The 22,079-nt window shown below is 50.7% G+C and overlaps 1 protein-coding gene across 1 annotated transcript in view; it reads left to right on the top strand.

Annotated features, from left to right (window-relative positions):
• Window positions 1-20,258, top strand: part of MYO1F (myosin IF) — a 37,726-nt gene extending 17,468 nt beyond the window's left edge. The window contains exons 13-28 of the mRNA XM_061422381.1: window positions 708-794; window positions 1,270-1,437; window positions 3,060-3,145; window positions 5,693-5,774; window positions 7,288-7,394; window positions 7,865-7,963; window positions 8,123-8,267; window positions 15,513-15,627; window positions 15,723-15,892; window positions 16,526-16,671; window positions 17,004-17,150; window positions 17,342-17,490; window positions 18,141-18,224; window positions 18,800-18,995; window positions 19,076-19,245; window positions 19,784-20,258. Of these exons, the coding sequence (XP_061278365.1) occupies window positions 708-794; window positions 1,270-1,437; window positions 3,060-3,145; window positions 5,693-5,774; window positions 7,288-7,394; window positions 7,865-7,963; window positions 8,123-8,267; window positions 15,513-15,627; window positions 15,723-15,892; window positions 16,526-16,671; window positions 17,004-17,150; window positions 17,342-17,490; window positions 18,141-18,224; window positions 18,800-18,995; window positions 19,076-19,245; window positions 19,784-19,860 (2,028 nt within the window). The 3' untranslated portion in view covers window positions 19,861-20,258. The remainder of the gene's footprint in view (window positions 1-707; window positions 795-1,269; window positions 1,438-3,059; window positions 3,146-5,692; window positions 5,775-7,287; window positions 7,395-7,864; window positions 7,964-8,122; window positions 8,268-15,512; window positions 15,628-15,722; window positions 15,893-16,525; window positions 16,672-17,003; window positions 17,151-17,341; window positions 17,491-18,140; window positions 18,225-18,799; window positions 18,996-19,075; window positions 19,246-19,783) is intronic.
• The last annotated feature ends 1,821 nt before the right edge of the window (window positions 20,259-22,079 follow it).

Genomic DNA, 22,079 nt, shown 5'->3' with positions numbered 1-22,079 from the left:
CAGGAAGATCCCCTGGAGGAGAGCATGACTACCCACTCCAGTATTCTTGCCTGGAGAATCCCATGGACAGAGGAGCCTGGCGGGCTACAGTCCATGGGGTTGCAAAGAGTCGGACATGACTGAGCAGCACCTGCTAGTAGCAGGCACTGTTTGCAGTGCTGAGAAGACCCCCATGAATGGGATGGACAAAATCCTGCCATTTTCATTCTACCCATCCTGCAGAGGCAGAGCCTGCGACTAGGATTCAGGGCAAATACCAGGAGATGATTGAAGAAGTGAGAAAGGGATTTTTTTTTTAATTATTTATTTATTTTTGGCTACACCACACTGCATGTGAGATCTTAGACTCCCACCGGGGATTGAACCCATACCCCCTGCAGTGGAAGAGCAGAGTCTTAACCACTGGCCTTTCAGGCTCTGAAAGGGATTTTTTTTTTTTTTTAAGAGGCAAATGGGATGTATTCACGAAAAGATCACACTTCGGGTAACTGGGGCTGAATTCTGGGACCCCAGAGGGAAGGTCTGACCTCCAGAGAAATGAGATTTGTTATCGGAGACAGTCCTAAGTGATGAGACTGGAGGGACAAGTTATGGGGGGGACATCTGTCACACTTCCTCCACCCATGCTTGTGAAACTAACATTCTAGAAACACTCACATCTTTGCCCAGATGCCCGGTCCCATCCCTGCCCCCTTTGCCACCCCCAGGAGGAGTACGTACAGGAGGGTATCCGCTGGACCCCCATCCAGTACTTCAACAACAAAATCGTCTGTGACCTCATCGAAAACAAGCTGGTAAGGGCTAAGCCAGATTTGGGGGTTCTCGCTGGGCCCCAGTCAGAACTAGGCTTGGGAAATCACTGTGCCCCTGAGCTGGGCTTGGAAGAGCTGGGAGAACCCTGGAGGTGGGCCGCTATAGACCCTTCTAACCCACGCTCCCCCTTAGGCAGATGGAGGCCCACGGACATACGCATCAGCCACCACGTCCATTCACTCTGCTCACCTGTCACTTATTCACTCCACAAACATGGCCCCCAAGGCAGGCTGCGGGGAAGAGAGGGGTCAAAGTTGACAGGTCCCCCTTCATCTCCATCTGGGGAAAGGATAGAGGCACGGATCCCTTATGGGGTTCCCCACCCCACCCTGTACCAGAGAGCTTCTACAGCATCCCCACACATCGGAGCTTCCCATCACTTCCACTCCCTCCCAGGAGCGGCAAGGGGTTGGGGCCAGGCCGGGCTGAGCCCTTCCCCACCTCCTCACCCCACAGAACCCCCCAGGCATCATGAGCGTCCTGGACGACGTATGCGCCACCATGCACGCCACGGGCGGCGGCGCCGACCAGACGCTGCTGCAGAAGCTGCAGGCAGCCGTGGGCAACCACGAGCACTTCAACAGCTGGAGCGCGGGCTTCGTCATCCACCACTACGCTGGCAAGGTGCGCCCTGTCCCCGTCCCTCGGACCCCGCCCCTCGGATCCTCAGACTCCGCCCCTCAGACCCGACCCCACCCATCAGACCTCGCCCCTCGGACACGCCCCCTCAGACCTAACCTGACTCCTCCCCTCGGTCTCCGCCCACCAAGACCCAACCCCGCCCATCAGATCCCACTCCCTCGGGCCCCGCCCCCACTCCTCAGACCCTATCCCTCGGACCCCGCCCATCAGGCCCCGCCCCTCAGACACCCCCACACACACCTCCAGAGGCTTTTTCCCGCTGCAGCCTCCCAATCTTCCAACAGGAGTTTACCCAGACACCAGCCAGTGCTAAAGAACACTAATCCCCTTCTCGATCCTTTCCCCTACTGACCAGAAATACGATGCCCCCCTCCCACTGACCCCCAGGAATTGGCCTAGCCCCCCCACTATCATGGCCTTTCAGCAGGGCTGGTAAACCCACTGTCCACTCCCCTATCAAGGCCACAGCGCTCCCAACTAACAGGACGGCGACACTTGCCCCTTACAGACTTCTTGGGTGGCTCACTGGTAAAGAATCTGCCTGCCATTGCGAGAGATGTGGGTTTTATCCCCGGGTCAGGAAGATACCCTGGAGAAGGGGATGGCAACCCACTCTAGTATTGCCTGGAGATTCCCACGGACAGAGGAGCCTAGTGGGCTACAGTCCAAAATGACTGAGTATCCCCCCCCACACACACACCCTACAGGATACAAACTCCCTCCCATCAACCCCAAATTAGGCAGCAGAGCCCCCTAAGCCCTAATCTGAGCTATAAGCCCCAGTGTCCCCCTGACCCAGAACATGGCCACCCTTCTTCTGATCCCAACTTGGAGACCCCTGGATCATGCTGCAACCTACCACCTCAGACAGACCCCCTACAGACAGACCCCTACCCAAAGTTTCAGAAACCCACTGTCCTCCCACCCTGGCCAAGGTCCCCCTCCCCAGTTTACAAGACTGCGCACTTTCTCTTTGATCTTATCATGGGCAGTAAACAGTCCCAGTGGTTCCCTGACTGTGCTGCAGCCCACCATTCCTAAAATGGGCTGGGGCTCCATGCTCCTCATCCTGAGAGTAGCCCGACCAGAACTATAGGGAGCCTGCACCTTGGATGCAGACCCAGTCTACATGCCAGGCTGAAACCCCCCCACCCACCCACCCACCAAACTCCAGTCAGTGCTATAACCCTCCTGACACAATCCCCCAGGCTCCCAATCAACCAGAACACAGAGGCTCAATGTGACCTTTTGATTCCAAATTAATTAGCAGACACCCAGGGACTGCTCCCCCCTACCCTCACTCCCCAAGCTGGGCTATAACTGTCACCTCCTCCTTCCTCTGATCCAGCCTGCAGCTGCCTCCCCCAATCTGGACTGTAACCCTCCATCTTCTCTCCCCTCTGACCCAGACTGCAGTCCTAACCCTCCAATCTCACCTTGAACATGAGACCTCCAGGCTGTCCCCCAACCAGGTCCATGCTGCTCCCGACTGCCTAATGTGAACCATAGATACTGCCCAGTCTTCTCACCCCAGAGCGGGTCCCCATGGGACCCCCCATCCCTCACTTCAGATTCTCACTCCTCCCCGTGCCACCTTCTTCCAGGTCTCCTATGATGTCAACGGCTTCTGCGAGAGGAACCGTGATGTCCTCTTCTCTGACCTCATAGAGTTGATGCAGACCAGTGAGCAGTGAGTGGTCTCAGGCGTGGAAGTCTCTGGGCAACTCCCCGTGGGGATGGGGGAGGCCCAGGGACCACCTCACCTTCCCCAGAGCTCCCATCACTCCATAGAGTTTGTGGGGACAGCTGTTTCTAGTCAATTTTGTTGTTCAGTGGCTCAGTCGCTTCTGATTCTTCATGACCCCATGAACTGCAGCATGCCAGGCTCCCCTGTCATTCACTGTCTCTCGGAGTTTATTCAAATCCATGTCTATTGAGTCGGTGCTATCCACCCATCTCATCCTCTGCCACCCCCTTCTCCTGCCCTCAATCTTTCCCAGCATCAGGGTATCTTCCAATGAGTCAGCTCTTTGCATCAAGTGGTCGAAGTATTAGAGCTTCAGCTTCAGCATCAGTCCTTCTAGTGAATGCTTAGGGTTGATTTTCTTTAGGATTGACTGGTTTATCTCCTTGCAGTCCAAGGAACTCTCAGGAGACTTCTCCAGCACCACAATTTGAAAGCAAATGGAATATAGCACAGGGTGAATGTTCTAAGACAGTGGTTCATAAAGTGCTGATATTGTGGTTTCTAGAATGGTAACATGAGCATCTTCTGAAAGAAAGAGAATCTCAGGCTCCACCGTAAACTGAATGACTCAGAGTCTGCATTTTAACAAGATCCCAGGAGCCATGTGTACATTCGAGTTTGGGAACCACTGATTTAGAGCAACACTGTCCAATATTACTCCACATCCAGTAAAACTGAGTCTACACAGACACTTATTTTTAAATGGCCTGATTCAGATATAAATTGCATTCCATTAAATGCATCCATTTTTAGAAATGATTTTTAATAAATGTACAGAATTGTACAGCCATCACCACAATCCAATTTGACACATGTGCCTTACCCACAAAGATCCCTCATGCAAAACTGCAGTCAAATCCCCATTCCTATCACTTGTGTGGGCTTCCCTGGTGGCTCCAGCAGTAAAGGAACCCGCCTGCAATGCAGGAGACGCAGGGGTTCCACCCCTGGGTGGTGGGGAGAAGATCCCCTGAAGGAGGAAATGGCAACCCACTCCAGTATTCTTGCCTGGAGAATCCCATGGACAGAGGAGCCTGGTCCATAGGGTCGCAAAGAGTTGGACATGACTGAGCACGCATGCGTGCAAACACTAGTCTGCATCTCACTCAAGGGGTCCACTCATTCTGGATTATAGCCCTCAGGGAGGATCTCATCAAAGAGGAATGTAACAATGAACATAACAATGTAGCCAAACCAAACTCAGGCCTGTCCACCTGACTCACTGCAAAGTCAACCTACCAAAACTAGGAGGCGGTGAAGGAAAGTACAGCATTAATTGCAGGTCCAAGCAAGAACAGGTAGGTCTACTCAAAAGACCCCAAACTCCCCAAGGGCTTTCAGGGAAGGATCTTTACAGTGTGAGAGAAAGGGTCACAGGGTGTGATCCTTTCACAATTTTCTGATCAGTTGATGGTGAGGTAACAGGGTGATGTTTCAGAAATCTTAATCAACCTGGTTCCAGCTAGTCTGGGGTTTACATGCTGCTGGTCAGAATGTATTTAACTTCTTCTACCTGGCAGGGGTTTTAGTATCTGCAAAACAGCTTAAGGATATGGCTCAGGATATTATCTATAGCCTTTTGTTGTTGGTTGCCAAGTCGTGTCCAACTCTTTGCGACCCCGTGGAACTGTAACCCCTCAGCCTCCTCTGTCCATGGGATTTCCCAGGCAAGAATATTGGAGTGGGTTGTCATTTTTTTTTTCTCTCCAGGGAATTTCCCAATCCAGAGATTGAACCCTTGAACCCTCATCTCCTACACTGGCAGGAGGATTCCTTACCCATGAGCCACCAAGGAAGCCCTCTACACCCACTGAGGAAGAATTGAAAGTCTTCAACTTTCTTTTACAGCTAAACTATCATTATTTTTTCCTGCTTGACTGCTTTCCTTTGTTTCTTTATTTTCTCACTTTTCTGATTAAATTTGCCCTTTGGATTTCAGAGAAGGCCTAGGAGGTTAAAACTTTCAAACAGAAAATAGGCGGGGGACATGGGAAGGAGGAGGAATTGTCTGTCTTTGGGAAGTTCCCCTCAAGGGTCCTGCTCAGGTTCACCAAAGTGAATTTAACCAATCCCCTGTTGATGGACACTGAGGTTGTGCCCATCTGTGGGTATCACCCACGGGGCTGGAGCATCAAGGTCCTTGTCTTTATTTCCCTGCACGCATGTGCAAGCCCCTGCCTGTAAGACATTTCCTCCAAGGGGACCTACCTGTGATGCCAGAGATGCCACATCACTTAGTCAAACTGTCTTCTTTTACTTGCTACCCAAGTCATGCACAGTCACGGAGGGAAAAGTAACAGTACAAATAAATCAAGGAACCAAAAGGATGAAACCCACCCTCTGGTTCTCATCATCACACCCACCAACCTTCAGGGAGAACCGCACATGTACAGCATGGTCTCTGGGTCCCAGACACCTCAACAGCCCCACCTCCAGGAAGGCACCCAAGGTTCACCTGCACCTCCAAACTCCTTCTCTTCCCCCACCCAGGGCCTTCCTCCGGATGCTCTTTCCCGAGAAGCTGGACGTGGAAAAGAAGGGCCGCCCCAGCACTGCCGGTTCCAAGATCAAGGTGGGCATGGGGAGGGACAGGCCCAGTTCTACCATTCCTGTGTCCATCTCTCCCCATCGCAGAGCCTCTGCCCCTCCCTCTGGCATCTCCTATTCAACAAGGGCTTCTTCCAGTGCTGGGGTTGGGGAGCTTGGACCAGCTTCCTTAATGTCCTCCTAACCCCCTAAATCCATACATCAGCCATCATCCTAATGATTTTTTTTTTTTTTTTTGGTCTTTTGGTCATTTGTCACTTTCTTCTTCGTTATGGTAAAATACACAAAAAGTCAAAGTGTTAGTCACTCAACTGTGTTCAATTCTTTGGGATCCCATGGACTGTCACCAGCCAGGCTCCCCTGTCCATGGGATTCTTCTCCAGGCAAGAATACTGGAGTGGGTCACCATTCCCTTCTCCAGGCAATCTTCCTGACCCAGGGATTGAACCCGCACCTCCTACACTGTCCGGAGGATTCTTTACCTTCTGAGCCTTAACCATTTTTAAGTGTACATCTCAGCGGCATGAAGGACATTCACATTCTTATGCAACCATAACAACCATCGATCTCCAGAACTTTCTCACCTTCCCAAACTGAAACTTTGTCCCCATTAATCACTAATTCCCCATCCTCTTCCCCAGCCCCTTGCACCTGCCATCCTGCTTTCTGTCTCTATGGGTATAACTCTTCTGGGGATTTCCTATAAGTGGAATTGGACACTTATGTGGCTGGTTTATTTTCCTGAGCATAATATCTTCAAGGTTCACACATGTGTCAGAATTTCCTCCCTTTTTAAGGCTGGATAATATACCATGGATATAATGGATATTTTCTTATGCATTCCTCCACCGATGGACACTTGGGCTGTTTTTACCTTTTGGCTATTGTGAAGAGTGCTTTTATGAACATGGGTGTACCATCATAATAATACTTTAATAACAGTATATTGGGCACTTCTCAGTGCTGGCAGCAGACACGAGACACTTTACAGACAGGAGATTAGTCCCACCTGGCAGATGGGAGGCCAAGGCTCAGAGAGGTGCAGTCACTGGCCTGGATTGCACAGCAGAACTGTGATCCATGCCAGGCTCTCTCTACCACTCCTCCAGTCTTCCCCCTTGGAACGATTTCCTTTCTAGTCTCCTCTAGAGACTACCTCTCAGGCATACACGTGTGATTCTCTGCTTTTAAAACACCTGTGCCCCAAAGGACAGGCAGAAATAACCAGGGAGTGTGTGCTCCCACGTGCTCAGCTATTCCATCAACAAACCTTCGCTGAGCACTTACTCTGCGCCTGGCTAAGCAGTGAGTGCGGCAGGGGTTCAAGGGTCAGGTACACACACATGATATCAACCCCATGTGGTATGTGCTAACAGAGCCACACAGGGACCAGGGATACCTGAGTCCATCAGGTGCCACCCTCCACGTTCCCGTGCAGCATGTCACAGTCTCTTGGGGCTGTATTCAGAATGGGAAGAGAGAGGGGCCAGAGGGTTGCATCTGTGCCCCCCATCCCCCATCTTCTCTCCCCTCCTTAGAAACAAGCCAATGACCTGGTGTCCACGCTGAAAAGATGCACTCCCCACTACATCCGATGCATCAAGCCCAATGAGACCAAGAGGCCCCGCGACTGGGAGGAGAACAGGTGACCCCACCCCACCCCCGCCCCATCTAAGCCAGTCCACACTGCCTGTCCCCAAGACTGACCCTCCCTCGCAAACCTCCCCCCCCCACCCAGGGTCATGGAATCCATCACAGGTCTCACCCAGGCTAACCCCTAGGACCAGCACAAATTTACACCTAGCACTGACCGAGGTCTCCAGGGAGGATCCCAGACTGTCTGTGGAACTAATAATCCAGTCCCCCTCATTCCCCAGACCCCAGGACCCACCCCTAGAATTGATCCTAAAACTGACCACGAAGCAAACACCGACCCCTCCCCCTAGAAGCCAGGCCCCCAGTGCACAGAACTAACTCCCAAGTGGACCCCTGGACCAGCACTGAACCCCCTCCCTAGACCTCAGAACTCACCCCCCAAACTGCTCCCAGCATGAATCCAGACACCCCCGGAGCGGTGAGGCCGCCACCAGGGGACTCAGGCTGCCCTCTCCCCAGGGTCAAGCACCAGGTGGAGTACCTGGGCCTGAAGGAGAACATCAGGGTGCGCCGCGCGGGCTTTGCCTACCGCCGCCAGTTCGCCAAGTTCCTGCAGAGGTGAGCTATCTCTGCCACACTCACCCACCGCCCGCCCCACCCCGTTCCCCCGTCTGCCCCCCGCCCCCCAACTCCAGTCGCCCCACCACCACCCGACGCTCCGCCCACCCTGCCCGCAGCCCCACCAGCCGCTCAGACCCTCCCCCGCCCCGGCCTCAGGTATGCCATTCTGACCCCCGAGACGTGGCCGTATTGGCGCGGGGACGAGCGTCAGGGGGTCCAGCACTTGCTGCGGGCAGTCAACATGGAGCCGGACCAGTACCAGATGGGGAGCACCAAGGTCTTCGTTAAGAATCCTGAGTCCGTAAGTGTGTGGGAGAGACAGACAGACACCAGCATCACTTGCATGGTCCTGTTCTTCAGGTGCCTGGGTGGCCGTGGGCACGTTTCCTCCCCGCCACCCTCAAGCCTCGGTTTCTCCATTTGGAAATTGCAGAGAGTCCTAGTCACCCTGCAGGATCAACGTAAGAATTAGACAAAATGGGAAGTCCGAGGCACAGTGCTCAGGAAAACTAAGTTAGTGGGACTTCCCTGGTGGTTCAGTGGTTAAGATGCTGAGCTTCCAATGCAGCGGGTGCAGGTTTGATCCCTAGGGGAGGAACTAGGATCCTTCATACCAATGGGCATGGCGGGGGAAAAAAAAAAAATTAGCTAGAGGGTCCTTGGGGCCAGGAAGCTGCTGGAGAAACACACATCCACCTGCGGTGATAGCCCGTTGGAAGGGACCAGAATGTCTTTTTGTCCCTTCCTTTCTTTGTTCTTTCCTCCATCTCCTTCTATCATCTTCATTCCTTCCTTTGCCTTCCTTCCTCTTGTCCTGTTTTTTCTCTCTTTTCTTATTTCATTCCTTCATTCATGAGTACCTGGACCAGAGATTCAGGTCAAAGTGGCAATTTTCTTAGTTTATTTTTATGTGTTCTTTGGCTATGCCACACAGCATGCAGAATCTTAGTGCCCTGATCAGGGATCGAACCCAGGCACCCTGCAGTGGAAGTGCAGAGTCTTAACCACTGGCCTGCCAGGGAAGTCCCAAAGTGGCAATTTTCTTGTTATAAGACAAACCTCATTTCACATCCTCCAACATAGAAATAATCCTTCCAGCACACTGTCATCAGTTTCTAGCCTTTTATCAAAAGGCTAGACGCACCTGAAACTTTATGCTGCCTCTACTTTCAGGAACAAAAGCAACAACGAGTTCTAGGGATCTAATGTACAGGGCAGTGTGGTGATTAAGGCTGGCAGTACTGTATTATATACTGGGGGCTTCCCTGGTGGCTCAGACAGTAAAGAATCTGCCTGCAGTGTGAGACCTGGGTTCGATCCCTGGGTTGGGAAGATCCCCTGAAAGAGGTCATAGCAACCCACTCCAGTATTCTTGCCTGGAGAATCCTCAGGGACAGAGGAGCCTGGCAGGCTATAGTCCATGGCATCGCAAAGAGTTGTACATGACTGAGTGACTAAGCTGCTGCTGCTGCTAAGTCGCTTCAGTCGTGTCCGACTCTGTGCGACCCCAGAGACAGCAGCCCACCAGGCTCCCCGTCCCTGCGATTCTCCAAGCAAGAACACTGGAGTGGGTTGCCATTTCCTTCTCCAATGCATGAAAGTGAAAAAGTGAAAGTGAAGTTGCTCAGTCGTGTTCGACTCTTAGCGACCCCATGGACTGCAGCCTACCAGGCTCGTCCACCAGTGGGATTTTCCAGGCAAGAGTACTGGAGTGGGTTGCCATTGCCTTCTCCTGAGTGACTAAGCACAGCACATTAAATACTGGGAATTTGCTTAGGGAGTAGATCTTCAGTGGTCTTGCCACAAGAAAGACATGGTAATTATGTGGTAATTATGTGACAGGACAGAAGGGTTAGCTAACCTATAGTGGTAATCATTTTGCAACATAATAGGTGTATCAGATCAACATATATGTGTACACTTTAAACTTACACAGTGCTGTATGTCAGTTATAGCTCAATAAAGCTGGGAGGGGGCAAGTTTTTAAAAAAGCAACAGTGACAAGAATAACAAAAAGAAACCAAGGTGACGAAGCCCCTAAGGGCCTGTCTGGCCACCTGCTTTGGTGTGAGGACTGGAAAGTACACAGAGAGATGACCATCTCAGTGAACTGGGCCAGTTCACCTGACTTCCAAAGGAATTAGGTTCCAGAGAAGCTGGAGCACGGGGGCAAGGTGTGCTGGGGGTGTGGGCCACGCCCAGCTGTGTGCCCATCACGTGCATAATCACGTCACCTGCTCCATAGCCTCTCAAGGACTTTATGAATACAACCAGGGGATTGTCTGGCTGATTCCCTTAATGTTACTATAACTTACAAGTAACTGTTCTCTCAGCAAAGCAAAAACGTAACACAGTGGGGTGGAGGCTTTAGAGAGATTCCATAGCTACAAAAACAGTCTCTTTCTTGGAAGGTCCAGATTCTTCATCCCCCAGATATGTTGGCCTTTACCTCCTAGAGCTTTTCACTATGGATGTACTTTGCTCCAAAGAATAAAAACAGTTATAGAATCACATTCAAGATAGATATTGTTAGTGATAGAAACTTGGGCTGCTCTGGTGGCTCAGATGGTAAGGAATCTGCCTGCAAAGCAGTGAGACCTGGCTTTGATCCCTGGGTCGAAGGGAATGGCTACCCACTCCAGTAAACAGAACAAACCAAAACTGTCTGAGGCTAAAACTGCACCTGGAAGAATTTAAGTGTTAACACATAAGAAAGAGAAGAGAGAGGGAGGGGTAGGAAAAAAGAGGAAAACGGGAGGGTGAGAGAGAGAAAGAGAATCCATCTTGCTGGTTACGGGCAAGTTGGAATATGTGACTCTGAAAGGAAAAGATAAAAATTGACACACACACACACACAGACAAAAGAATGCTCAGTTCAGTTCAGCTGTGTCTGATTCTTTGTGACCCCATGAACTGCAGCACACCAGGCCTCCTTGTCCATCACCAACTCCCAGAGTTTGCTCAGACTCATGTCCATAGAAATCAGTGATGCCATCCAACTATCTCATCCTCTGTTGTCCCCTTCTCCTCCTGCCTCCAATCTTTCCCAGCATCAGGGTCTTTTCCAATGAGTCAGGTCTTCCCATCAGGTGGCCACAGTATTGGAGTTTCAGCTTCAACATCATTCCTTCCAATGAACACCCAGGACTGATTTCCTTTAGGATTGACTGGTTGGATCTCCTTGCAGTCCAAGAGACTCTCAAGAGTCTTCTCCAACACCACAATTCAAAAGCATCAATTCTTCGGTGCTCAGCCTTCTTTATGGTCCAACTCTCACATCCATACATGACTACTGGAAGAACCATAGCCTTGACTATATGGACCTTTGCAGCAAAGTAATATCTCTGATTTTTAATATGCTGTCTAGGTTTGTCATAGCTTTTCTTCCAAGGAGCAAGGGTCTTTTAACTTTATGGCTGCAGTATGAAAAGAATGCTAGCACTGGCTAAGACAATAGAGGTAAAATCAAATTTTGACCAAAATTGCGCTCTGCACATTTTGAGGGGGGAAAGGTGAACTAGCTGGAAATAATGAAGCTCATAAAGGTAAAAGCTTGGTGGGAAAGTTTTTAAACTTTAGTTTGTTTAATTTTTGGCCCCACGCTGCAGCATGTCGGATCCTAGTTCCCCAACCAGGGATCAAACCCACACCCCCTGCATTGGCAGGTAGACTCTTAACCACTGGACCACTGGGGAGGCCCCTGGTGGGAAAGTCTCATAAGGAAAAAAAACAGAGACTAAAAATTTGCACAGGAAAAAAAAACCAAAAGAAAACTATTCCTAATGAAAATAATTTTAGTAAAATGGAAACAGTTAAACTGTGGTTTCTCAAAAATTGATCAAAGAATTAAGTTAATTAATGGAGTTGGAGCTTTTCTCAACTACAGATGCACTTATTTAGAGTTGGGTCTTGTTTCTTGTAATCATGAATTCAAAATGCCTCAAATGTTTAATACATTTGGCGACCCATTATCCCAAGCTTCCCGGGGATGCTGTAAGAGAGTACCACAAACTGGCTGACTTAACCTAGTAAAAATTTATTTTCTCAACGTTTCTGAGGCTTGTGCTTATGCTCAGTCATGTCCAACTCTTTGCTACCCCATGGACTGTAGCCCACCAGGCTCCTCTATCCATGGGATTCTCCAGGCAAGAATACCGCAGTGGGTTGCCATTTCCTCCTCCAGGGGATCTTCCCAATCCAGGGATCAAAGCTGAGTCTCCTGCATTGCAGGCAGATTCTTTACCTTTGAGCCACTTGGGAAGCCCATTTCTGGAAGCTAGAAATCCAAAATCAAGGGCTGTGAGCCCTCTGAAGGTGCCAGGGAAGAATCTTTCTTTGTTTCTCCCTAAATTCTGGTGGTTGTCAGCAATCCTTGCCATTCCTTGGTATACAGATACATCATACCTATATTGTTGGTGTATAGTCTCTGCCTCTGGCACCACATGGCCTTCTTCTCCGTGTATCTGGGTCCAAATTTCCCTCTTTTTTTTTTGACACACCATGGAGCATGTGGGATCATAGTTTCCTGGCCAGGGATCAAACCCACACCCCTTGCATTGGAACCATGGATTCTTAACCACTGGACCACCAGGGAAGTCCCTCCTTCTTATAAGAACACCAGTTAGATTGGATTTTGGATTCACCCTACTCCAGTCTGCTGCTGCTGCTGCTGCTAAGTCTAACCTCATGTTATCTTGATTACCTCTGCAAAGATCCTCTTTCCACATAAAGTCACATTCACAAGTTCCCGCCAAGTGCACCTAAGTTTGGGGAGAATGATATTCAGTGCAGTCAAGCTCAGATCTGGGGTGTATGTGTCATCCACCTTAAGCACACCCACCCCTGCCCTTAGCAGCATGGAAAGAGATGCCTTTAATACTGTGGAGAAAGAAAGATTTTATTTCCCCAGCTGAAACCAAACCCTCTCTCCTGGGCAGAAATAACAAGGTTGGAAGACACTTGTCCTGGTTGACTGGTCTGCCCCTAGTTCTGCACGGCTGGTCTCCCTTTACTCAGACCTGCCATTCCCTCAGCAAACCACAGAATGCATGTACGTGCCCTCCAGACACCCTATACAGGCATTACTTGCACAAGATTTGCACACAAACTCCTGGATCCACAGAGTACTGGTCTGAGAAATAAAAGAATATGTAAATACCACTCATTGGAAAAGACCCTGATGTTGGAAAAGACCCTGATGCTGGAAAAGATTGAGGGCAGGAGGAAGAGGGGACAACAGAGGATGAGATACTTAGATAGGCATGAATTTGAGCACTCTCTGGGAGATAGTGGAAGACAGAGGAGCCTGGTGTGCTGCAGTCTATGGGGTCACAAAGCGTCAGACAAGACTTAGCGACTGAACAACGACAAAATACCCCTCAATCGCCTGCAACCTGCAACAGGTTGTTTTTTCCCTCTGGTGAGAAAGAAAACCTACTTTTTATGATCAGTTATGAACACTGTTGACTTAATAGTCACAACCGAAAAGTTGAGAGTTATGTCTTGCTCGGTGGGAATTTTTAGGACTTAAGCCCGGGAGACAGAATCTCAAGTGACCCTGAGAAAACTGCTCCAAGGAGTTAGGGGGAGGGGTCAGTTTACGTAGAAGTTTGCAACAAAGAACAGGTAGTCTGAACGTCAAAAGTATTTTGTGAATTAAAGAAAACCAGACACCCCAAGTGAAGGAATTTAGCACTTTTCTATGTATGGGAAGATGCCAGAGTCTGGGCTCACCGAAATCACTCCTTTCATACGCATCTCAGCTATCTGGGGCCAATATCCAGTGTTTTCATATCTAGAGTCCCTCAGTGCCCACTGTAGGGAATGGCTACAGCCTGATGACTCTCAGGTCACACAGGTATTCTCCTTCCTGAGTGCCCTTAGGGCTCAGGTATTTACATTTGGACGGCCAGAATCACTGATGACTGAAATCCTTGTTTACTGACATGGCAGGAGATACTCCAGTGTTCAATACTCACAGATCTACAAGCCCTCCAAGATATTATGTATTTTTAAAGTGAGCTTGAACCAAGTACCGGCAGGATTCTTTTAGTCCTGCCAGGGAAGTCTGGGGTTTCTAGGAGACATTAGCCATCAGTGTCATCAAAATGGCAGGCTTTCAGCAGTGATGTGATGTTTGTGTATTTGAGAAAACCCTCTGGCTGAAGTGCTAATTATTTTTTTCTAAATAAAGCCCAAGTTTATTTTCAATTATTTTCCCATCGTCACTGATTGACCATACTGTCCTTTTTGTCACTAAATTTCCATTTGAACTACAGTGTTTTCCAACTATCTGTCGTGGTCCAAGGTTGTTCTATTCTTTGATCAACACTCCATTTTTTAAATTACTGTTATTGTTGTTCAGTGTCTTACTGTTCACAACCGCACGGACTACAGCATGCCAGGCTCCCTTGTCCTCCACTATCTCCCAGAATTTGCTCAAATTCACGTGCATTAAGGCAGTGATGCTATCTAACCATCTCATCCTCTGCTGCCACCTTCTCCTTTTGCCTTCAATCTTTCTCAGCATCAGGGTCTTTTCCAATGACATTTCGCAGCAGGTGGCCAGAGTACTGGAGGTTCAGCTTCAGTATCAGTCCTTCCAATGAATATTCAGGGTTCATTTCCTTTAGGATTGACTGGCTTGATCTCTTTACTGTCCAAGGGATCCTCAAGAGTCTTCTCCAGCACCACAATTTGAAAGCATCAATTCTCCAACGCTCAGCCTTCTTTATGGTCCAACTCCCACATCCATACATGACTATGGGAAAAACCATAGCTGTGACTATACAGGCCTTTGTTGGCAAAGTGATGTCTCTGCTTTTTAATACGCTGTCTAGATTTGTCATAGCTTTCCTTCAAGGAGCAAGCATCTTTTAATTTTATTACTGTAGATTTGTAATATTTTATCCCATAGGTTCCTTCCCTGATATAGTCGCTGGTTATTATTCCAGGTGACTTGCTCTAATAATTTATTCTCTATATCCTGTCTGGGTGGAGACTCTTAAAATTCAAATTTTCTCTGCTTTTCTATCAGGGCTTCCTTTCAGGGGCTGCCATGCATGGGTGTGCAGGTTGTATCCTGTACAACCACATGGTCACTAGTCACTTCAACAGGCCTGTCTGTCCAATTTTCATATTTACAGTACTTTTATTGGTTTTCCAAGATGCACATTGGTTCACATTTCTAACATCTCTGAAATGGATATGGACCTCCCACGGATGGTAGGCCATAGCTTAATAAGGGTGAAAAGTCATGATGTTGTAACATTTCTGGCAAGACCACATAGGTGGTAAGTGACAGAGCTGGGATTTAAACCCAGCAAGCAAATCTACAGTTGTAATTTAATGCAGAAATTATGCTACATATTGGGAGGGATTCCTGGGTCTGGTCATTTGGAAAAAGACAAAATTTTTTGTCCATAACGTAAAAGCATGTATGCAGGTGCCTGTCAGCAAAAGCACATGGGTGGGGTGGAAACACAGAGGAAACTGGAAACTGTGCCCCCTGGGTAGATTCCAGGACCCACCAGCCCTCCTTCTCCAGCTCTTCCTACTAGAGGAGATGAGAGAGCGCAAGTTCGATGGCTTTGCCCGCACCATTCAGAAGGCCTGGCGGCGCCATGTGGCAGTCCGGAAGTATGAGGAGATGCGGGAGGAAGGTGAGAGGCTGCAGGTGGGAAGCTGGGGCTGAGGACGGATTGGCTTGGGGGAGCCAAACCATGACCTCTGCCCCCCTGACCCTGTGCCCCCACAGCTTCCAACATCCTGCTGAACAAGAAGGAGCGGAGACGCAACAGCATCAATAGGAACTTTGTTGGGGACTACCTGGGGCTGGAGGAGCGGCCGGAGCTGCGTCAGTTCCTAGGCAAGAGAGAGCGCGTGGACTTTGCTGACTCAGTCAACAAGTATGACCGACGCTTCAAGGTGAGGTACTAGCAGGCGGCCATATCCGGGACCCTGCCCATGCCCCACCAGAGGTACTCCTGCACCTTGCCCAAACACATCTGCCCATGGACATAGGCTCAACTAATGTAGATATGGCTGTATCAGATATATCCTTATATATAGCCCAGACACACTTGTCCATCAGATATATCCTCACCAGGTCAGACACATCTGTCCAGAACTGCAAGTTTACCTTGTTCAGCTCTGACCATGGGACCACCTTCACTTATCCAAGACACACCTATCCATTAAGTATCCTCTCACGCAGTCTAGACAGGCCTCTCAATTAAACATACCTTCACCTAGCATGGATATATCTGTGTACAGGTAAACTCTCATCAGGCCTTTACACTCATGTCCAGCAAACATACCTTCACCTATCCTGTACCTGTTTATTCCCCACACTCCTTTCTAGCCAGCATAACCTTATTTAACTTCCTGTTTCTTATAAAAAGTAGCCACTCATATACCTTCATGTAGAGGGACCCTCCCCTGACCTGTCCTTCATCTGACCTGCCGACACTACCCCTCTGCCTGGGCTGATGCCCTGAGGCCAGGCTTCCCATGCCTCGGGCTCCTGGCACCAGCCTCTCTGGTCTTGTATCCTCATAGCCCATCAAGAGGGACTTGATCCTGACACCCAAGTGTGTGTATGTGATCGGGCGGGAGAAGGTGAAGAAGGGGCCTGAGAAGGGCCAGGTGCGTGAAGTCCTGAAGAAGAAGCTGGAGATCCAGGCGCTCCGGGGAGTTTCTCTCAGGTGAGGCCCCCTACTAGCACCCTTCATCATCAGCTGCCCTCCTGTCACCCCATCTGTCACCCTGGACATGTTACCTTCTATACCTGCAACTTTCTCTTGGTCCTATCTGTCACCTTCACTTGCCCTCAAATTCATGGTCATTTGCCAACAGCACCGGTCCCCTCCCCTGACTCTTCTCTATTACCACCTTTTCTAGCTCCTTGCCACCTCTCCTGTTTGCCCCCATCTGTGTCACCCCTCATTTGCCCCTTCCCTGTTGCATCTCAAATATCAGCCCTTCTGCCAGCCTCACCTGTCACTCTCACCTGCTTTTCCTCCCGCCCCTCCCCCAGCACGCGGCAGGATGACTTCTTCATCCTCCAAGAAGACGCGGCCGACAGTTTCTTGGAAAGCATCTTCAAGACTGAGTTCGTCAGCCTCCTGTGCAAGCGCTTCGAGGAGGCGGTGCGGAGGCCCCTGGCCCTCACCTTCAGCGACACGTACGACCCCCACCTCCGTACCATCCTCTGGCTTGGCTTGGCACAGCGCCCCCTCTCCCGCTTCCCAGACTGACCGCAATGCGCCCTTGCCTTGTCCCCTCCCATCTCAGCCCGGGTCCGCAAGGATGGGATGAGGAGGTGACCCCTGCTTGGCGGGTGGGGACAACCACAGCTTCCTCCTCTCCTCACAGACTACAGTTCCGGGTGAAGAAGGAGGGCTGGGGCGGAGGTGGCACCCGAAGCGTCACTTTCTCGCGTGGTTCCGGCGACGTGGCGGTGCTCAAGGCTAGCGGCAAGGCCCTCACAGTCAGCGTGGGTGACGGACTGCCCAAAAGCTCCAGTGAGTCTGCGCAGAACCAGGAGATTGGAGCACAAGGGGCTGGCCCTGTAGGGGGTGGGATCAGAGACAGGGACCAATCAAAACCGTGGGGCGGAGCCAGTGAGGGAGGTCAAAAGTGGGTAATGGACGAGGCCACGAAGAGGGCAGGGCTAGAGAGGTGACCAATAAGTGAGCGAGAACTATGGAGGGGCGTGGCCATAGAGTAGACACGTGTGTCAGTTGCTGAATGGGAAGATCTTTGGAGAGGGCGGTCCCAAAAGCCAACGAGGGGTGGGTCCTGGGGAGGCGGAGCCAATTATTGGGGCTTCCCAGATAGCTCAGCTGGTAAAGAATCCGCCTGCAATGAGGGAGACCTAGGTTCGATCCCTGGGTTGGGAAGATCCCCTGGAGAAGGGAAAGGCTACCCACTCCAGTATTCTGCCCTGGAGAATTCCATGGACTGTATAGTCTACGGGGTCGCAAAGAGTCGGAGACGACTGAGCGACTTTCACTCCCTCAATCAGTATTCCAGTAATTAAGGGGCTCTGTCCTGATGAGAGAGCCAGTGAGTTAGGGGGCGGGGCCCGGAGTAAACCGGACTTGGGGGTGGGGCCAAGAATCTAGTGTGGCCACCACTCAAATCCCTATATCTTTTCTCCTTTCCCTTTCAGAGCCTACACGGAAGGGGATGGCCCAGGGAAAATCTAGAAGGCCAGGCCAGACTGCTACCCGGGCAGCTCCTGGGCCCCCCAGAGGTGAAGAGACACCCGCCACTAAATGTCTTCCTTGCCTAAGACAGACCTCCTGTCAACGGGATCTTACAAACAGTGGACCACTCTCTTCTTTTTTGTCCAGAACTCTCTATAGTCCCCATCTCCCATAGAATAAAGGCTAAGCATAGTTTGGTATTCAAAAACCCTTCAGATTCTGACCCCAGCTAACCACTGACCTCTTCTCTCCTGCCATCTTAAACTCCTGTCATGCAAGCTACATCTTATTTTGCCAATTTACCAAATTTTGTCTTCCCTCCAGGCCTTTGCTTGAGCTGTTTGCTCTGCCTGTCTCCCAAACTCCTATTCCATATGAACTCCTATTCATCCTAAGACCCACCCACAAAAGCCCTCCTACAGAAGTAGGTGGGGGAAAATCTTACCCCTGGCAGAGTGTCAATCTATGCCTTCCTAACCCCAGGGTCTCTTTCTCCAGGCCAGTCCTTATCATACAGGGTTGAGAGTAGCTGCCTCTTCCCTCAGGGAACTTGGAGCTAAGTCCTCCTCAAATCCTGCTAGCATCACCCTGACAAATGCTCCCATCCTTACTCTTGCTGCAGGCCTGGACCGCAATGGGGTGCCTCCCTCTGCCAGAAGGGGCCCCTTGCCCATGGAGATCACATCTGGAGGGGGCTCCCAGCGGCCACCACGGGGCCCTCCGTCCTCAGCCTTGGGGGCCAGCAGACGCCCACGGGCACGGCCCCCCTCGGAGCACAACACAGAATTCCTCAATGTGCCTGACCAGGGCGTGGCTGGGTAGGTGGTGTGGAAGGACAGCCCCAGGAATGGGATGGGGAGTATCTGGGGCTGTGATGAGTGCCCTCATGTGCCCACAGCATGCAGAGGAAGCGCAGCGTGGGACAGCGACCTGTGCCTGGTGTAGGCCGACCTAAGCCCCAGCCACGGATCCATGGCCCCAGGTGCCGGGCACTGTATCAGTATGTTGGCCAAGATGTGGATGAGCTGAGCTTCAATGTGAACGAGGTCATCGAGATCCTTATGGAAGGTGTGTGTGCCAGGGCAGAAACAGAAGGACATCTCCAAGGTCTGGAGGTCACCTCCTAAGCAACCCTGGGAGCCTGGCCTGACTGTATCACACCCAAAACCCCAGCCTCATTTTCCCCACCTGTCAAGCACTAGGGCCACTAACAGACCTACCTTATGAGTTGGAAATGGGCCTTGTCTGGATGGCCCAGGCCACCTCCTACTTTGCCCCTAGGTTGCACCTAGAGGAGCTTCAACAGCACCCTCTGCAGGTGGGTGGGGAATATCTTAGGAGTTATTCCTGGGTCCCCCGTGGGGATCATGGGGATGGACCTATATGAGAAGGATGAGGGAGTAGCACCAGTGGATGGTCTAGAAAAATGAAAGTGTGAGCCAGGGGCAAGGCAAATGCACGTGCAGCTCCATCCCTTCTTTCTGTCTTAGAGAAGACAGTCTCTGCCCTATGCCGGGCCAGTGGAGACAAGACAGACACAGAGCCAGCATGAAGGCTTTCTCTGGGGCGAGCTGGGCATGGGATTATATCTTCTCCTCTCCCACAGATTCGTCAGGTTGGTGGAAAGGCCGGCTGCATGGCCAGGAGGGCCTCTTCCCCGGAAACTATGTGGAGAAGATCTGAGTGGGGCAGGGGCCTGGGACCCTGCCCTCCCACCTGCCTACCTGGATCCTGCAACATGGGTCTCGTTTCCCTCGGCTACATTGGCCAGAAGGTCCAGTTCTGTGACCTCCAGCCCGGCCTAACCCAGGCCCTGGGTCTAGGGGTCACCACTGGAGCCCCTGTCCCCCCGCCCTGGACCCTGGCCTCCCGCAAGTCACACCTGTTTCCTCCTGTGTGAAACAGGGCTAACACGACCTACCTCACAGCTGCCTTGTGAGTAGGATATGAGCTGTGTCCCAGGGGCAAAGAGCCAAGCACATTTGGGGGGACCTTGACAAGCTTGACTTCCCTCCTCTCATAAACGAGGCAATAAATGTTTGCTGAGTGAAAATATGAATTAACTTACTGAGTACCAACAAGGACTGCCTTCTCATAACTCTGTTAGGTAGGATCAGCAAACAACCCCGTCTTACAGATGGAAAAATGGAGGCTCAGGGAGGTTTAATCACTCACCTAAGATTCCACAGAGCCAAGTCTTGAACTCGGATACACTCCCGTCCCTCACAAAGCTTGAGTTTGTCTCACTTGCTGGCTTCCAGAAGCTTCATGCCAGCTCTCCTGCAGAAAATGTTCTGGTGGGCCCTGTCAGCTTCTGAATCTACACACCTCCCCAATACCAAACCCAGCTGGGACCCTGAGGAAGGAGGCAGGTCCCACATGTCCCCCCCATAATCGACTCAGAGTCATCCCTGGACCCTGCCCCCACCCCACGTCTCTTTCCTTAGCTGTCACTCACCTGGAGTATGGACGGGTTCTGACATTTGAGGGCTTTCTGCACTTATGTCATGGTGAAGGAGGGGTCGGCCTGGCTACCTGTCCACCCCTTCCAGCTGTCCCAAAACCAGTGCTGGAGTCTGAGCCTTTCAAACCTCCCCATACATGCAGGTGAATCCTTGGATCTGAGCCTAAGGATGAACACCCCCTCTGTGCTCAGCTCCACAAAGAGCAGTCCGTCTGGGAGAGATGGAACCAGATAAGTGAGGTCAGGACTGAGCCAGAGAAGGGACTGGGGCTAGAGCAGGGGACAGGAGTGCAGAGAGAGTGTAGGCGTTGCTGGAGGAGCCAAGAAGGATGAAAGGGTCAACAGATCTTGATGGTGAATACTACACAGAGTGATCTACGCTGTAATGGAAGGACTCCAGATGGAAGACACCTACCCACCTGGAGGATGGGAGATAGGTATCGAAGAAAAACTGGTCAGAAGAGCCTTCTTCAGGATCCAGATCTACCTGGAAAGCTGAGTGTGGCTGGAGAAAAAAAAAAATCCCAATTGTGCCTCAACAGCCCTGTTATTAGTCTATCATTACACAAACATTTAACCTGTCTCTTGAACTGGGGGCTTCCCTGGTGGCTCAGACAGTAAAGAATCTGCTTGCAATGCAGGAGACCCAAGTTTGATCCCGGGGTCAGGAAGAACCCTTGTAGAAGGGAATGGCAACCCATTCCAGTATTCTTACCTGGAGAAACCCATGGACAGAGGAGGCTGATGGGCTATAGTCCATGGGGTTGCAAAGAGTCAGGCACGACTGAGTGACTTTCACTTTCACACTTTACAATCTCTTGAATGTCCCTGGTTCCCTCCATCTATGATTTTTGCCCCTCCACTGCCCGGCTACCACTGTGCCTGTCTCTCAGCAACAGTTAGATTGGGGGACAGACTGTGGGAGGACTGTGTGAGCCACAACACCATCAGTTGGGCATTTCCTGGTATTGAAGGGGAATGAAGGCTTCTGTCTCCTCTCTGCCTTAGAACTCACCATGCAGGCTGCCCCTCTTCCCAGTAAGGGGTATAGCCCTGACGCCCTACTGCAATAACCATCACCACGTTTTCAGGAAGTAGGGCTATTCACTGGGGATGAAGAGGAGAGTAGGTTTGACATCTTCTAGCAGACAGCATCTCATATCTAGGTTATAGCATCTTCAGACTGCAAACCTCAATCATCTCAGCCCCGCCCATTCAGCAACATCCTGTTGACTCTGTTACAAAGTTTCTTAAATCGGGCCCCTCCTCTCCCTTTCTTGGTTCTCTGTCCTTTCTGAGACCTCACTCCACCCTTGCCCAGATTGCACCAACCTCCCCTGCACACGCACACACGCACACACACACACACACCTCCACCCTTCCTAAAAAGGATTTTTTAATGAGTTTTTAACCATATTAATGATAATCAAAAGAAAAT

This window comes from Bos javanicus, chromosome 7, assembly GCF_032452875.1.
Source record: "Bos javanicus breed banteng chromosome 7, ARS-OSU_banteng_1.0, whole genome shotgun sequence".
In the NCBI taxonomy this organism is placed as follows: domain Eukaryota; kingdom Metazoa; phylum Chordata; class Mammalia; order Artiodactyla; family Bovidae; genus Bos; species Bos javanicus.
The sequence above is the reverse complement of the archived record's forward strand: the minus strand, read 5'-3'. Positions and strand labels throughout refer to the sequence as shown.